The 19,190-nt window shown below is 41.6% G+C and overlaps 1 protein-coding gene across 4 annotated transcripts in view; it reads left to right on the top strand.

The window, feature by feature from the left end:
- LOC133413895 (astrotactin-2) overlaps positions 1 to 19,190 on the top strand; it is a 291,345-nt gene that overhangs the window by 229,102 nt on the left and 43,053 nt on the right. For all 4 annotated transcript variants that reach the window (XM_061698810.1, XM_061698809.1, XM_061698808.1 and 1 more), the window contains 3 exons: positions 1,798 to 2,111; positions 13,430 to 13,563; positions 14,040 to 14,188. In XM_061698810.1, coding sequence (XP_061554794.1) covers positions 1,798 to 2,111; positions 13,430 to 13,563; positions 14,040 to 14,188 — 597 coding nt within the window. The remainder of the gene's footprint in view (positions 1 to 1,797; positions 2,112 to 13,429; positions 13,564 to 14,039; positions 14,189 to 19,190) is intronic.

Here is a 19,190-nt window from a genome sequence, read left to right as displayed (position 1 = left end):
GGTGGAGAGATTTCAAAGTGACCACAGCAAGACGTTTTGGCTGAGCTGTATGTTGAAAACAACATGAAGGAACAAAATGATTAATGCCGTGTCCCAGTGTTTCGAGTTGTGGCACACAAGACAAATACCATGACATGGTAACGAGGCACAGAGATGGACGGAGATCTCCATTACTTTAAATTTACCAGGTGGGTTGAAAATGGTAGAAATGTCTGATTTTAGCATTTTTAATAATAAAAGTATTTGCTTAAAATATACCATAGCCTCACATGCTTCACTTGTGTCATGTCTCCTTCTCCTCCTTATTACAAGCAAGCTTTCGGTTGTAACAGTGACAAATGCATGTATTGCCGAAATGCGGCCTACTTTGCGTCCGAACCAGCAGGAAAGGGCACAAAACTACCTGTTTGGTCACTCAGCAACTAGCGGCGAACACGAGCGAGATTGCACCGTCGTCCGTGAGCCGCACTGCGCCCTATCCCGCCGTGCAGGATGTGAGCACCTTAATAACGGGTTGGAGCTCGCTGGCGAGTGGCCATCTCTTCAGTGTCGCTTTCTGAGCTAGCTCTCATCATCTCGCTGGCAAGCGTGCTTCAGCAGCCGGCTGCTTGCTTTTACTCCACGAGAGGGTGGAAAAACAGTGCGATAAAAGCATCGTAAGTCATAGAGGCAGCAGTTCATATGCTACATTGTGTGCATGTGGCGTATCGACACGTCAAATACGATCCCATACTCCAGCCGTTACTTAAAAAGTGGCCCTGGATCTTCCGGCAGCCTAGCAGCCCATGTCATGGGTGGATCTTTGTGGGGGCGGTTTTATTGTGTAAATTAGCCGCACTGTTTCGTAACACGTCTATGTGCAGAACCGCTCGCTGACAGGCATATTTTCAGAAATAGACAAAAAAATGTTACATTTTCATGCCTGATGTTTAGGCAGGAATTCCCAAAACCCAACTATTTGAATACAAGCCATTTTCCTTGATATGTCACCTTTGATAACTATCAGGTACATTAATCTGTAATCTTCATTGTATGTTTTGGAGCACAACAATCAAACCCCATTTGTGCAAATTCAGGACAATAACGCTCAGTGGGATTCTTCTGTACAGTGAACCCCTGCTGGTTCGCGATTTGGCATTCGCAAATTCACATAATCACATTTGGTTTCTTTTTGGGGGGGGGGAGCGAGCCTCCAGTATTTGCTAAATAATATCTGCATTTTTGTGTTCAAGTCAAAGAAATAAATGTATTTCTTTGTCGCCATCTGGTGTCATCTTGGTGTCAAGCAAGTATGTTGAAGTGAGTTGATAAGCTTTATTTAGACAAAAGTAGGGGTTTGCCACCATCTTGTGAGATCTATAGGCAATATTTAACTGTAGTGCGTTCATTACTTGTGGAATCTTGCTATTTGTCGTATTTATGTCTGGTGGTTCACCATGATACTGAAACCTTAGTGGCTGGAAAATCTGAGGGGCTCAGAGGCGTTCTGTCATGGGCCCTGGTTGGTTGGTTGGTTGTTGATGCCATCGCATTGACAATGTGATGATGTAATGAAACATTTGATTCCGCACACACGTTGCCTCCTCATTTTCTGGAATGGTTTGTTTCCCCGTCATCCCACCACCAATGGGAAGATCAAACACTGCTTGTTGACTCTGCGGGGGGATGGAACTTCCTGCCATCCAGCATTTGGAAAGCAGATGACAGGGTGGGTTTAGAGGTTGTTGTTTTTGAGCAAGATGTACTGTAGCCCATAAGGTGTTTCACTGTATTTGTCCTTTTTTTTTCACCTTCCAGAGGCTACGGAGCAAGGGATTGGCGGCGGGCGTCACGAGCTGAAATCGGTACCCTTCATTAGCTACCTGACGGCGCTGCAGAAGAGCCAGCTGCTGTCCGACGACACAGTCAACGGCGTGGTGATCCGCTGCGAGGAGAAGGGCAGCTGCCCACTCAGTTGTCACCTGTGCCACCACCAGGCCGGGGCGGCAGGGGCTGTGGTGGTGAGGGGCCGCGGCAAAGGTGGCGAGCAGCCCTCGCCCATCCCCGTCCTGTTGGAAGTCAGTCGCGTGGTGCCCCTCTACAGCCTGGTTCAAGACAACGTCACCAAAGAGGTAACACTCTTATTACATGTCATAGTATGTTTATTGCTGCGATATTGCACAATGCTCAGAAGCCAAAAGCCTATCCTATCCTAACCTTGGTTTTAGTACATGCAATAGGGGCTTGAAACCGTAACCTCGCCCCCAGTTTCCAAACCATCTCCTCAATAACTGAGCAATTGAAGATTGAAGCCCTTGTAGGCTGCTGTAGTTGTACCTCCATTGTTTTAAATTAATGCCAAATTGTTAATAATCTTTTTTGGAAGAGAATTTGGAATATGAAAATGTTGATTGTGTATATATATATATATATATATATATATATATATATATATATATATATATATATATATATATATATATATATATACTAAGACAGGGTAATGTATACATATTGAAATTCTCTTCCTCCCCAGGACCCATTGGCAATGACGTAGAGTGGATACAAAACGTCTCCACACTCCTGTTAAAATGCCAGATTTTGTGGTGTAAAAAACCTAATTTAAAAACATTTTTCCGGCATGAATGTGACCTATAACCTGAACAAGTCAATTGAAAAGAAATTCAGTCTTTTTGAGAGGGGAAGTTCAAATAAACAAATGAGATAATGTGGTTGAACCAGTGTGCACGCCCTCTCATACCTAGGGAAGTGGCTGTGTTAAGAATGAACCTATCACATTCAAACTTTTATGAAATGGGAGTCAGCACACCTGCCACCATTTAAAGTTCCTTTGATTCACCCCAAATTAAGTTCTGTCTGTCTTGTTTTCTCGCAGTCGCCTGAAGGTTTCGTGCTAACGCTGACTGGTATTTGGAACTCCCAAAATGTTGTATTTATTTGACAATAAAATTGTAAAATTCCGATCATAAATGAACAACAGACTTTATATTTTAATGAAAAAAATTGACAAATTTAGAAATTTAGTTTTAATGTTATTGTATAAACGTAGATCTCTCCAGTTTCTTGTGTCAGACTGTTGCGTTTAGATTCATGTGGGAATTTTGATAATCCGTCATAACAATTACGACTTTGTCCTGGTAACGTTATAAAAAATTTTTCTTATTAAAATATGATAAATGATAAATATGATGATATTTATCATTTAGTGAACTATATAGTGAACTATAGTGAACCATATTTAGCATATGGTTCACTATAGTCTTGGTCATGCCATTTTTCTTGATAGGTAACTTAATGTATCATGTATCACGGCACTAGTTGTAAAGTTGAGTTGAGTATCATGGACCTTGTCTTATACGTTGCATCTCGAGGCATTCAGGGTGACAGTTGCACCCTATCGCCTCAAGGGGGCATTGGATGGTTAATTTCTTTTTTCTTTTTTTTTTTCTTTTTTTTTAGCAAACGAGCCCGGTGATCCTGCGGGCATAAAAACGATGACGTCATGGTTACGCTCTTCATGAGCAAGTCCCAGTCTGTGTGTGTGTGTGTTTTTGTGTGTGCGTGCGTGCACCTCTGTTTATGTCTAAACAAGCCTTGAGAGCCCTATTGTAATACAGTATCATGATAATGGTCAAATGTTTGGGCCGTGGAAGTCAATCATATGAGATTGCTTTTCCGTAAGGCAATTAAGGAGAAAGGGGCCTGGGGGTGCAGGTTATGATGTCACATTGAAATGAGTTGACCCTATTTTTGCTCAATTGGCTTCATTTTTGCATTGCTGCATCTGTCACCTGGTGGATGTCTTATGTGCGCGCGTGTGTGTGTTTACGACTGGTTTATGCATCCCCTAATCGGGCGTCTTATCACGTCACCTGATAATATCAGAAACAAAACAAAAAGGGCATACGCACATCTACAACAACAGAGCTCTGCAAAGTGCGTGCTTCCCATAACAAGCGCCGCAGCCCCAAAGAAAAGCAGGCCCAATCGATAGCAGACAATCCCTTGTGGGCCTCATCGATAACTAAACGTGAAGAGGAGCAAAAAATGTCTCCGTTTCTTCCGTTTCCAAACACCTCTCCACCACTTCCGAAGTCTATAGCTATGGTCTTGTGAGGATGTACAGAGTGAGATGTATGTGGAGGAGGAGGGGCGGACTGCAGTGGATTGCTCCAGGCAGGATTATTAGCTTCTTATTGATGTCATCGACCCCTTGGGAGGGAGGGGAGTCCATCACTCTCCTCTTTTTTTTTTTTTTTTACTTCCTTTCGCTTCTGTTCTTGGCCCCTGCATGAGCTGCTGCTGCTAGCCTGAAAGGTGCATTAAAAGGTACATATAACTTGGATTGAATTAAAGCGACCAAAAGAAACACAACAGCTCATTCGGTGTGTGCGTGTGTGTGTGCGCGTGTGTGCGTGCGTGTGTGCATGTGTGTATGTTTTTCACACACACACCTTTGAGACTTCTTTCTACATGGCTGCCTCGATCAGGAAAGACAGCTGCCATGTTGCAAAAGCTTTCTGCGTGATGAGCTTCTTCTTCTTTTATTTATTTTTTACATTTTTTGGTCTAACTGCCTGTGCAAAAAAAAAAAGTTGTAGTTGCACTGCTCATGAGCAGGTGGATGATGTAAGACAAGAACTTTAAATGCGAAGGGGGCATGGGAAATTTAAGCGCAATATAAAAGTCATCTTTAATGCAATTTAAGGCATAGCTGACCATCAAAAAAAAAAACACACACACACACACTCATGCCGTACAGACGAATGATCTTCATGGACCTGCATAACTGAATCCTAATTAGTAAAGAAAACCAGGCATTGGTAATTGATCATTAGTGATGATTGACATGTCAATTAGCAATCAGTATTGCTGCTAGCAATATTTGACATGAACACTGACTGACTGCATGAACTGTAGATGAGATGGCAGCCATTCTTTTACAATTAGACCTTGGAAGAAGGTAGGCCCTCGATAGAAACGTAAGTCACGCAAGGGATGAATACATGTCGACTGATGTAATAAAATCCAGCAGCTTAGTTCCCACTTACCAATGACTGCACAAAGACCAGGGGACAGAATCGATCAATCAGTTGCTGTCATCAATGACTGACAAGTCAACTGCATGGAAAACATGAACAAAACAACTAAAATGGCAGCCAATGGTGGTATTGAGTTTTTACATAGTGGAAAGAGGCGGGACCCAAAGAAAGACAAAGAAGTCCTAAGACAAGGGATGTCCAGTATACGTGTCGACTGCGGTAATGAGATTCCACCGGAACGCTTTAGTTTCCACGGTGCATGTGATGATTAAAATGTAACTTACAAAGGTCTGCACGAGACCTGGTGACAGAATCCACCAATCAGTTGCTGTCATTAATGACTGACTAGTAGCCAATACCCGTATGAACAGTAAGATGACAGACAATGACAGTATCAAGGTTTTACACGTTCAGACACATTGCATGAATGAAGGCGGGACCTAAAGAGATGAATACGAGTCGACGGACATCATGAAATACCGCGTGGGCGTTTGAGATCCATTATCATTATTATTGACGTCACTTTCCAATGTCCGCACGATGACCAGTTGACAGAAGTTGCTGTCATTATTGACTGACAAGTAGACTGGCCAATTACCGTATCAAACAGTGACTGAGGTGCCAGCTAGTTGTCGGGTTTTTACATTTGGGAAATTGCAGGCCTTAAAGAGAATTATGTTGACAGAACCGACCAGTCATTGGTGCTGCTAGTAACGACAGACAGGTAGTCCAGCCAATGACTATATGTTCAGTGAGTGAAATTGACAGCCAAAACTGGATTTTTTTAATTCAGAGCTTTTTTTTATGAAGTTACAGGGGATTTGCAACGAAACATTAGCCTCCCAAAACTGTTTAAAAACTAAAATCAGGAGTTCAAGCAATCTCCTTTGTGCATCTTCCCAGAACCGACACAAACTTTGTGTGACTTATTTGCTGTTGGAAGAACTTCCAAATGGTAAAAATGTGGATTTTTAAGGAATCAAAGCCGACATTTTTATCTGGAACAAGATGCTCTCTGCTTGAAGTGCAAACAAAGTACTATTTCGATTTCATTGTATTAAGGTGAATATGTAAAACAAAAATGTTCAAGGCTGATCCAAGCAAAATGGAGAAATTACTCTTAAACATAATGTAATGCACAGTAGTACTGTACTCTATGTACATTTTATTTGTACTTGTAATATGTGATTTAATTAATTTTTCTTCATTTTTTATGTAGTTTTACTGTTTTATGCTAGGAAGTGTTTATTTTATCGCAAAGAAAATTACAGAATACACTGAAAATCCCACGATTTGGTGAATTATGCCCGATATGAATATGAAAAAAAATATCTGCAGTGCACTGAATCTGCAGTAGGTCAACCTTGATATAGCGAGGGAACACTACACTATAAATTGTTGGATGACATTTTAAACCGTGGACTTATAAAAGCTCATCAGTAAATACTGTGGAAAAATAAGCTCAAATGAGCTTCACATTCTGGCAAAATCTTCCTGGTGTTTTGTTTCAAAAAATCATGTTTTAATGCCAGCATGTCCATACGTTTCACATGTTTGTGGAGAATAGTGTAGGTGGGAATAACAAGACAATTTTTTTTTATCTGGAGTACAGCTTTGGGAGTTGCTCAATATGGTAATTCCGTACCTATTGTTGAATTTTTAGTATTATACTCTACTTTTTTTCTCTGACCAGGCATCTATCTTAAGTGCTAGCTTTTTTTCTTTTTATGCAGCTCACAATTTATCTACCTTGCACTTCTGCATAAACCATCTAGAGAACACTCAACATAAATGGGATCAGGCAGTGACACCCAACAATCTGACATTGCGCCTTCCTTATAGAATGTTGCAAGGCTACATAAACTTATATGCTTGGTCGTCATTTTACTGCAGTTAATGAGAACGCAAGACATTATGATTTTGGGCTCACTTCCTTGGCGATGAAGCGCTATCCTGTTAATTTAATCAGATCCCGACCTGGGTTTGCTTATACCAGGTCTTAACTTGACTGGAGCCACTCTTGGAATGGTGATCTTGAATAAGAGCATAACCTGCGGCTTCCACATTAATAAGCACCATCAGAGAGACACAGAAAAACACTGTGGCAAATATAAGCAAAAGCTTGCCACTAGCCCTGTGTTGCCGTGACTGAGTTATGGCGAGCCTTTTGAACAAATTGCTTGTGAGTTTAGCTAAGAATGCTCTATATATTTCACAACTGAGCCTGTTTGAAAGAGGAACTGTCAAAATCAAGATTTAAATCAACACCGGCGCAAACATACCCTTTATGTCAACTATTGTCTCTAAAGGTGATTAAATTCCCAGGTTGCCTCCATGAAGATACAAACAATAACCAACCCTGAGGGCATTTGATGAAATACAGAGGTAGCCTGACATATTAAATTTCCAGAAAATAGCCTGTTGCCATTTCATAAGTACTACCAGAATGCTTGAATGCAACAAGCCAGCTCCAATAAATGGGTTCAAACACAACCAACACAACAATGTACCACAGGGCTATATCTCTGTTGCCGCCCTGCTGAGATCCGTTACTTACACGGTTTTTAACCTACATATTGGCATTCCAATAAAAAGCTATGTCAACATTTTGTGGGTTCAAAGTTTTGACTAATTGGTTTTTTTTTTAAATAAAAATACTATTTACTTACATTGTGTCATTGGACAGTAATAATATACACAAAGTGTATTTAAAAAAAAATCTGGATAAGATAAGGGGAAAACTAACTGGTGACCATGCGGATAGCATTTCTTTACAAAGTGATATTGCCAACTCCAGGCCTGGCATGCAAATGACTGCCTTTTCAGTCTTTAATTTTCAGGTCTGTGTCGACAAAACATCATTGGTACGAAAATAAATTTAAAAAAAAAACACAGCTCGATTGTAGGTTTTCAGACGAATTTCTCTCTTGCTATCTATCCTGAGACAGCCGCTGCTAGCCTAAAGGGTCCTGCTGTGTCATGGCAAAACCCCCAGCCAACCTTTGGGAGAACCAACCCAACCGGCATCGCCAATCTCTTGGAAGCAGAACTTCTGATATGTTCCCGAGGAGCATCCCTGTGAAATCTGACGAATTGGAATGACTGCACGAACACGGAAACACACAAAAACGCGCACTTTTAGATCACCATTGGCGATCTCCTGCGTGAGCTGACTCTTTACCATCACTGGTGATCACTTTCTAAATGAATACTGCGGGCCAGCTGGCCAGTGTTTTCTTGTATTAGCCGCTAAAGATCGACAGTAATATGGTGAGCTTATCACGGACAAACTGATTAATACATTAAAGAGGTCACAGTGGCCTCCGTGGCCTTCTTGTAAGTCACGTCAGGCTTCTATGAAAATGAAAGGTCCAAATAGGATTTCGGTGCCAGCGAGTCTGCCAGGGGGCTACATGACGTCAAAGCTCAGAATTTTGTGGGCTGGAGTTGTCGCTGATGCTCAAGTAACATTGTCACTCGCTATCTTCTCTTTAAACAAGAGGGTGATTGCATTCAGCTCAATTCAGTTTTGTATTGATAAAGGCAATGGGAAAGAATCGAGGCATATTTGTGAAAAGGCAGAAACTGAGGGCCATCAAACTGAAACTGAAAGCAAATCTGGACATCAAGTATCGTCTTTGTCAAAATACCTCCTTTTCCAAGATGAGGCATAATGTGTAATGATTTGTCTCTTACCCTCCCTTTAGTCCAAGACAGAATGTACTGTATATGCCTCTATCGTCTTCTGGGAAATGTATCTATGGTTAATCAATAAAGTAAAAGATATCATCCTCTTATCTAGTAACAGCAATGGACATATACCTCCCCCACTTCCATATGCATACCATGACTGACCCAACCAAGACTTATCACTTAACACTTTTTGTTATGTAACTAAAATTGGTGGTGGACCAACCACTTAGTTAGGCTCCATACCCGGAAAACTACAGTATTGTTACAGTTTGATGTGCTTTCCCACATCCCCCAAAAGTACATGTTATGTTACAACTCAATTTGAATTAATTGTAATTGACAAAAAACGCATTTATATTTTGTAATCGTATTTTTGTATTTAGAATGAAATAAATGCAGTAGATGTTGCAACAAAGAGCAACAAAATTTGGATTTGTTTTTTATTTTTTTTCTGGGCACATGCACTTGTCGGGCCTAATTCACAGGGCGCAGATGTGGACCAAAGTTGGGCAACCTTTTTCCTACCAGGGGCCATTTTCTTCAATGCATGTTTTTTTTTTTTTTTTTTTGTAATGAGTACCTTGACTGACATAGCAATACTCACAAAGATGGGCGGGTCTTAGCGAAAGGTCAATTTAATGACTGCGCTGTATTATATATAAACTTCATTTGTGAACAAAAGAAAAATAGCACAGATTACTAGATCTGTTACAGTCGCCACCGCATTACCCTCTTTCAACCCCCACCGCCCCACTTCCTAAAACCACAATTACAAACCCAGCGGAGGCTGGCATGCATTACTTGTCAAACATAAACACAGCAGTAATCGCTTTGTCTATTTTTCACAGATGCAGCCATGCAGCGAAGCGTGCACAGCCATATGGGCTCTTAGTTTTTTTTTTTTTCGAGGAATCTGATGGCGGCAAACGCATGGCGGGCCCTTGCCTTTAGCAGCTGAGGTCATACCTCCGATTTGTCTCATCCGTGAACCTGCATAGGCCTCGTGTCCAGGTCTTTTTTGTGTTTTTTTTTTTAATGTTTTGATTTGTCTGTGGCCGGTTTCCTACTGACACGAGGTAGGTCGATAGACCCCCACAGATTCTGTTTTCTAGCAGCCACGTGAAGTCAAGCAGCTGGGATGGATCTTATAACATTTTTCCCTTTTTTAATTTGCCAGATTCACTTATTCATCTGGCTCATTTAGAGTCTACACAATATGGACAGACATGTCGGGACCCCTGGAAACAAAATATGGACTTGTTCCCCCACCTCTGCATTTTTAACAGCTTTTATACTTCTGGAAAGACTTTCTGCTTGGAATGTTTGCTCATTCATCCAGAAGATGAATGACCATACAAGTTCATCCCAAAGGTGTTTGACAGGGTTGAGGCCAAGTCTCTCAAATTTCTGCAATGGACCTTGTTTTGTGAACTGGAGCACAGTTATGCCGAAACCGAAAAGGGTCTGCCCAAACTGTTGCCACAAAGTTGGAAACATAGAATTCCAAAATGTTTCGGGTCTGAAGAAATACGATCAAGAGGGAACTAATGTCCCTTTCTTGTTGGCAAAAACAAGTCTTATAAGGTAGTGTTTTAGTACCCAAAATCAGTTATGGTCTTGAGACTGGTCTCAGGCCCGGACCACTTTCTGGTGGTCTTGTAAACGGTTGTATTTTAACTTGAATGTATCTCTGGCTTCGTCAAAGAGGATTATAGATTTTTTTCTCAAGACCAGTAAATCAAAACTTCGAGTCAACCTGCCTTGGTCTTAGCCTTCACTCAGTCGTAACCCTTAAGTTGTGGTCTTGACGTGGGTTTTGATTCTGTTGCCTTGACTGCAACACTACTACCAGCAACTATGAGGTACTATTTGCAGTACCTGGTCAGTCAGGAGCTTGAAGCATGCTGGGACGATACTGTATGGGTGACGTAAACCACTGTTGCTCCATCATTGGTAGAGCAGATTTATCATCGATGAGATAACATTTTTCTCCTTGTTGTGGTCAACAGCCACATGAAGTACAGTAAATGCAGGACACCTTTTTCTCTTCAATTATTTTTGTGTTGGACAGATACTGCTCTGTGTCATTTCTATGTCTTTTTTCATCATGGCCTCCCTCGTTCCACTTTTATTCTTTCCTCCCTCACCCTGACATGGAGCTCATTTATGTCGCTTTTACTTTCACAATGAAGACAAGTGACTGTGCAGTCTGTTCCCATGAAGAACTGAAGAACCTACTACACTGCTGGTGATGCAGTATCTGAGGAAATAGAGGTCTGGGTCAAGGATTATGTTTTGGATAAAATCGGGAAAAAAGAATGCCAACATGCAAGGTTTGCAACTCAAAGATAAGAGACACAACATCTGATGTTTACCTTCATCTGTCACTAGGAAAGCCGCAAATCCAGGTATGCTAGGCTAGCTTCAAGGTTTCGATAGCTGATCGTTGGTCAAACAATAACTAAACTTCATGTCAGTTTAATTGAAAGGACAATAAAGTGATTGACAATATGGAGACTGGAAACTATATAATTAAAAAAAACTGTGATTGTGAAGGTGTTAGGTTAGACACGTATACATAGACGCTGCCTTGGGTAGGTTGACTCTACATCAAGTACGTCCACCATATTTGATGTGGCAGATCTGCCCGTAAAACTAATCCAAGTAAATGGACGAAACTTCATAACAACCTACTGTACAAAGTACACAAAGTTAATATTTTTCATTCACCCATTCACTCGCACACACTAATGTATTTGGAAAACCCAAACACTCTACGCACTTTGTAAATCTGATAATGATAACACCTTTCCATATACAGTGATTTTCAATATTTATCATCACAGTAACAGTGTTACATACATCAGTTGCTGTAAACACTCATGCAATTGTTAGGAACAGACAGCAACATGTATTCTTCTTAATAATATGAGTTTATATGAATTTATGTTATACTCTAAGAGTTTAAATTATCCATCCATCCATCCATTTTCCATACCGCTAATCGTCACTCAGGTCACGGGCGTGCTGGCCCCCATCTCAGTTAATACTGGGCAAGAGGCGGGGTACACCCTGAACTGTTCGCCAGCCAATCGCAGGGCACATAAAGACAAACAGGCATTCGCACTCACATTCACACCAATGGGAAATTTAGAGTCTTCAATCAACCTACCATGTATGTTTCTGGGATGTGGAGGGAAACCGGAGTACCTGGAGAAAAACCCATGCAGGCTTGGGGTGAATACGTAAACTCCACACAGGCGAGGCCGGATTTGAACCCGAGTCCTCAGAACTGTGGGGCAGACGTGCTTACCAGTCGTCCAATGTGCCGCCGAGTCTACTTTATTATTGTTCATTTAATTTTATAGGCGTAAATGTACTTTTTTATGCTATTATTAGTGAAAAAAACTTTTTATTATCACCCCAATAAATGTTTCGACTGAGCAAGATTCTATGACTTATAGTAACTTACGATTTCCTTGAAATTTAGTGGGGACTCAACTTCACTTGCTTGATTTTTTTCCAGTAACTTGGGATTTGATTGAAACTTGAAGGTTAAGACTTACTTGAGACTTACACATATGTGATTTACTACAACCTCTGCTGGGAAGTACTTGGAAGACGTCTACCTTTGTGGTCGTAACTGTAAACCGAAGTGTCCCTGGCATTGCTGAATCGGAAAGAAACAGCTGTGGAAATCAATAATTAATAGGGTGGGTGTGCTTTGCTGACGTGCAAGAGAATTGTGGTTGTCTTCAAAAAGCGTTTCTTGCATTTAGATAAGTGAATCTCACGGTGAACAAAGAAGTGGCTCCTCTTTGTTTTTTTATGTTAGGCGCCTGGTACCCAGCGATAATGTTTCTGTAGGGTTCCAGTGTCCTATTTTCGTGACTGCGATCAAGCACTTGTCCGAAGTTAAGGGTGCATAAATAAACCGAGTGCTCCATTGAGCCAACTTTGTGACAGGGGGAGCCAAAGTGCTTATGAACTCCCCTGCAGTCACTCTTATCGCGCCTGTGGCTTTAAGGGAAGCCCTGACATTATATTTTACTGCCTTGATGCTCCTATTGGCAATTCACTGCCTTTTAGAGAATGACTGAGCTCCTTAGATTAGATTTTTTTTGCTTTCAGCTGTTAATGAAGCGGTACAAGGAAACGCGAGGAGATGATGTCATCTCCTCACATACCCACTCCTCCCGCCGTCACTGTAGACAGACGACCATACAAACATACACATACGGGTGGGTGGGGGGCTTTCACTCCACCATCATGAAAGTCACAGTGCGTCTATGATATCTCAGCGTAAGCTCGGCAATGTTAGTGAGATGTTCCCGCTTCCGGTAATTGGGAGCAGTGGAATTGAAAAGGTCCTTCTGTCTGTGCGTGTTTGAACTGTGCTTCCTATCTTAGTGAGCCCCATCTGAGTGCCAGACATTTTTATGAAGAGAATATTTCGACATTGGAGGACATTTCAACTAGTTTGAGCCTTTACACCTAAATGTCCATTACTTATTTTAGGGAACATGCAAAAGTAAGTGACTGGAGGTGCATAATCATATAGGAAGAAGTATAATGATTCCTATGCTTATGTGTGTGTGCTCAGATCTTGTGGCAGGGTGGGCGTACACGTAGATGGACAGGCAGTGCATGTTCCCAGAGATAATTGCATTTCTCTCACCTGTTACCCTTTACAGGCCTTCAAGAGCGCCACAATGAGATCATACTGGTGTGCCGGAAAGGGCGACGTCATTGATAACTGGTGTCGCTGTGACCTGACTGCCTTCAGCAGAGATGGCCTGCCTAACTGCAGTCCCCTTAGGCAGCCGGTGTAAGTGTGAGGTCACGCCATGCCACCTTGGAATTCATGCACATAAGATAATGATTTTGTGGATGGATGCACGGACGCGCCATCTACACACACTTTTGAGAAAGTTGCGGACAAAAGGACAGTTCCCCTGTCAATCAGCCCTTCCTCTGAACGGAATATGCTCTCATTCAAGGTGTCCTGGTGATACACTATAGATTGTGTGAACTACTGACTCCAGGTCCTGTGGAAGTTGACATTGCAAGTTGAAAAGGAAACATTACATAGAATGAAGCCCCGTTTCCACCAAGCACTACATTTTTGTAAATAATGGGACAGAAAACACTTTCTGCACACTTAAAACTGATTACACATTATATATTGATAATCATTTAAATGCATCATTGTACTGATCCTTTGCTGTAAAATACATGTTTATGAGACTGTCACTTCCATAATATGTTTAATTCTCACATCACATTTCTTCTCGTATTCGTCAGCTTGCGCCTTGCCCCTTACCTGGAACCTTCAAGCACAATGGTAGCCCTGGAGTGGTTGGACGTGGAACCTCTGATTGGCTGCAAGGTTTCGGACTACATCATCCAGCATAAACGGGTGGAAGACCCCTCAGAGGCCGAGGTCTACACAGGTATGAAATAATACTGAATCTAAATCATAATACTGAATCTTATCATCCTAGCTGTGGATACTGTACTATATCTCTAAATATTACAGTATATATTCTGTATGAAAAGTCCATTGTTTAATCGAATGCAACAATCAGTTCTCAAATAAAACAGAAACATTCAAAGAGTAAACAGGCTTCAAAGTAATTTAAAGTGTAGACATTTACCGCATTTTCTAAACTAAACTTTTCAGTGTTAAAGATGATGTGATCTTTAAGATATGTGGCGACGATAAGCAGTCCAGTAGACTCTGACATGATCGCTCTCGAATGTTGTTTGTGTTTGCATGTTGATGTTCCAGGCATTGATCTAATTTTCCGAAATTAGTTCTCCTTAAGAATGTCACATACTCCTTATATCTGCCTTTCAAACCTCTTAAAAATGCTAGAAACTCGTTTTGCCTTATGGTCATTGAGTAAATGAGAGGTCTTAAATTTGATTCAAATGCAAGTAAAAGCAAAATCTTAATTTGGCGTCCTTAACGCCACTGTTATGTTGCACGTATAAATTATATTCAAAAATAGGATTAAATTTACACTCCTGACCTTTTTTTTTCCTTTGCAAAAAATAATTGGGAAAAATATACAACTTGCATTGCATTGTTATATTTTTGGGATGACTAATTTTAGAGTGGGTCACCCTTGAACATTGTTGGAAATAAACAGAAGGGTTAAAGTTAATCTGCAGATATCCCTGTTTTTTTAAAATATTATTTTCATCATCATAGTGGACTAGTGTTTGGATCGTCTGCCTCACAGTCGAAAGTTTCTGGGTACAAATCTCTGGCTCAGGCTCCTCCTGTGTGGAGTGCTTGTGTGGGTTTTCCCCAGGTACTGAGCCTTCCTCCCACATTCCAAAAAGCTGCATGACTCTAAATTGCCCATAGGTGTGAATTTGACTGTACTCAACTCAACCAAACTGTATTTCTAGTGGACTGTAAAAAGTGCTCTAAAAAAACATAATAAAACATGCAATAATAATAATAATAATAATAATATATGAATAGAATAGTTTCAGATTAACATGCTCGCTTTACATTGGAATTTTGCGCACATTTATTCGCTCTTGTTGAACAGTCCACGTGTAAGAAGCTATTCATCGATGAGAGGAGCATGACTGAAGTCTCTGCTGACCAGTATGAGGGCACTGAGACTGTAATCTCGAGATCACCACCTGTATAACATCACACGCGTTTGCTACCAGCTGAAGTTTCAATGTTATCAAACAACGGCAGTTTTCTGACAGCTGTTAGTTTGTCAGTTGGCGAGTAACACACATACAGAAGGAATTGGTTCAAATGTCCTATTTAGTCCTCTCTCTGGCTTCACTTTATTTTGTTTTACCACTGGCTCTCGTCCCTCTACATATCTCTTCCAGGATGCATTCCTCGCCGAGGGGACGTCGGCCAGCTCCATGTTGGGGCAAAGCTCCTCGCGGTTGTAGCATCATAAATGAATGACGTAAGTCCAATAGGGCCTGATACTCAAATAAAGACCTCCCCTCCAATTGATGGCTCCACCCTTCTGCAGTTGAGTAAATTACACCATATGTGGGTATTTGGTGTGCATACACCAAATACCCTGATTAGAGTTGAGTGGCTTCCGTGAAGCGGTATCATAAACTAAGCAAATGTGGTTTTGATGCCGATCGGGGCACAAACGTTGCTGCCCGTTGACTGCTTTTGAGTTGCAAAAGTAGCCGTGGCTCTTCCAAGGGACAGGGAGTGCGTCAGGGGAAGGGTGATAGAAATTGAGTAATATTGGTGTGTTAGGAGTTGGCTTAATCATTGGGAAGTATGGACAGGCCATCCATCACCCCTGGGAGGAGTGCTGATGAAGCATGGGCCCCAGCAAGGTGGTTAGAAGGGGCAGATGGTGTGGGTGACTCACTCTGCTATGTGCCAGTCACCACTATAAATCATGTCGTTGAAGAGTGTGTAATACAGATTAGACGTCTTTATCTTCATTTTTCGCCTTTTTTCCCCCGCTTGCCTTTATATTGTACAGTATGTGCTTGTACTGTGCACTCCCGCAGCTTCGGAAACTATCGGAATGATACATGAAAGAAACTATGCACGATGGTGAGAGTGAATTTGCATGGAGGAGAAATTAATTTGGCAAATGACTCCCACTGAGATGCGCATTTTCTTCTGTGAATTATCGGCAGCGACCGCCATGCACGGAGGTGGCTTCCACTTTAACAGTAAATGCAGAAAACACCAGCTTGCTCAACGCCACTATTGTTCTCCGACGAGCAGGACAGAGATCGCTGATACATACTTGGATGGCATCGCAGGCGAAGATTTATGAAATAATAGGGACCTCTTAAAATGATGAGATCTTGTTCTCTGGACTCAGCAAATAATCACGCACCCTGTTGAGATGTATAATTTTCTCACACTTACACTGACTTATTTGGAAATTATTGGATTGGTACTGGCCGATCTGCCTGCTTGGCGTCTTTTTTAGGGATAATCTTCAAGGCGCTTCCTAGGAAAATGGAAGACAGCTTTATGAAGCCAAAAGCCCAGATAGAATCTACTTGAGCCAAGTCGACCCTGCTCACCTTGAGGACATGGAGTGACACAAGGATTTCACACCGTCAATCATTGAAAGTTTTCACATTGACAGACAAGGAAGCATACATTCCATGGCTAACCAACCTTCCACCACTGGCCACGAGCAGCCCTTCTTTGAGGATAGATTCTTTGCTCAGGGGTATCTTGGTGGTTTTCTGCAGTCTTTCATTTTTCCTTGTTCATATTTTCCAAGTCTGTGATTATTTCAAGCAGTCGGGCCTTCTTCTGACATCTAACATCTAAAGGGTGGGTATACCCGCATTTAAAGATTACTCGGCTGATTTACAGAAGCCCGTATTTGACAATCCTAAGGAAAAATCCTGATCCAAAGCTTTAGTCAAGGCTCATACTTGGATGGAACAGTGTGATGTTTGGGTTTGGCTAATTTGATGCACTTGAGCTGGGGGTGGCTCTTTTATGTCATTGTTGTGCTTTTGCATGTAATTCTTTGTGTGTAATAAATTCAAACCCACCTACGGAAATGCTCAAAACGTGTGTTTTTACATAGCCTTTATTGGGTGGTGACTTATCTCACCTATGGATTATTATCTATTCTAAGATGCATTACATTGTCAAATGTCCCACCGTTCCAGGAAGTCTTCATGGTTGCATTTGTTTCACCTTTACAGAGTCCATTGTCTCCTCTAGAGTGTGCTTTTACAAACTTCATTCTATTTGGTACAATACACATTGCAGTTGTAGTTGCCTTTCATGCTTCTCCATTGCCAAAACCAGGTAGTACTTCAAGCAGATTCATCTTTGCCATTGTAACGTTTGAGGATACATGGTTAAAAATGACAAAAATAAACACATGCCTTTGCTCCCAGTCTCCTCTGGAATAAAATGAGGCTGCAGAGAAGTAAATACAAGACACCCTCATTCTCCTCCAATTTTGCTTTTTATTATAATCCCCTTACATACGGGCCATCTACAGTTGAAGCAGACTCTTTTCTGCTTTTTTTCTTTTTTTTTTTTTTACCAGAGGAGGGGTTGAAGTCGACCTGCAAGTTTACCATCAGCCAGGGCAGTCTGTGGCGAAACTCGGACAGTGTTTAAGCAGAGTGTTAATATTAACAGCAGAAACTCAGTTTTTGAAAGAACTGTCTCTGTCACGCTGCTATTGCCACGCATCTAATGATTTCACAGTGCAGAATCACAACGGCTGTGTGAACATGCACTTCGATGAGTTTTGCCAAAAAGGGAACAAATCATCTTTTACATATCTGATGCAGAAATTTACAAGGAAGTTAGTGTGGGAGTGGCAATTGTTTCTCATTCTGACTGCTGGCAGCATGATTTACGAAGTATATTGCAGTAATATTGAGAAGTGTAAAATCTGTAAAACCCCAAATTGAGTTGAATAGCCAGGGAGTGCAGTGGAAAAGCAATATTTAGGGCACCCTTTCAATGAGGTAAGAAGGAGTGTAGTGGTAGCTACAGCTACTGCAGTTTATTGATTTATTGGGCATTTATTGAACATTACAAGAAAGTGACGTTCTGGATGCTGCAGTGTTGTACCACAGTCTCCACTTTGCTGCAGCGTGCCCTCAGTCTCCTCTGGAATAAATCGGTTCAATGTTCTGACCGATGTGTACAATGGCAGCGTGGCTTTTGCCGTGTCTTGCCCTACTAGAAGTGAAAAACCACCAGTCGATTAGCCTGACTGTGCTGAGGTCTAGTCTCAATGGTAAGAGCAGCACCTGCATCCAGCGAATGGTATCATACTGAGGCTAAGAAAACAAAATGGCTTGGGGTCGGCGTTTTAGGAGGCAGCTGCACACGCACATTCATGCAAACGTCAGCACATGAGTCACGCAGTGAAGAGTGCACCCTTTGAGGAATGCGCACGGCAACCTGTCTTAAGCCGTATTTTGGATGCCAGAGCTGTCTAGACTTCAGTAGGAGGAGGAAATGGTACCTGTTCTCCTGTTCTCCAGTACATAGTGTCAAAGGTCTATCAAGTGACAAGCTGAGGTCTACAGTGATTGACTGATTAGGTTTTTGCTTTTGAGTGCACTTGAGTGCCCCCCCCCCCCCCCCCCCACTGATTCAAACGATTTAACAAGGCTCTCTTTCTCTCGTGTTTTTTCATCTTCAGCTTCCTCCATGAATGGATGTAATCATCCAAGTCCTTTGGTGTCTTGCTTGTGAATGCAATGTATTCTAAAGGGAGCATCCCGAAAATACTGCGAATGCAACTACCTCCTGTTTGATCCAAACTTCAGGAATTATTTTTATGTCTGCTAATGTTATCGGCAGCACTTTGCCTGGCACTGGACTGCATTGTAAGTGGAGTGCGCATCTGCATTGAGCAACACGGTGAACCTAGCCCATGCCAAAAGTGTTTCCTCCTTATGCCCAGTCTTGACAAGTCTTGGCTATGAAGT

The sequence above is a fragment of the Phycodurus eques genome, chromosome 15, assembly GCF_024500275.1.
Source record: "Phycodurus eques isolate BA_2022a chromosome 15, UOR_Pequ_1.1, whole genome shotgun sequence".
In the NCBI taxonomy this organism is placed as follows: Eukaryota; Metazoa; Chordata; class Actinopteri; order Syngnathiformes; family Syngnathidae; genus Phycodurus; species Phycodurus eques.
Note: the sequence above shows the minus strand (reverse complement) of the source record. Positions and strands in the feature narration are given on the sequence as shown.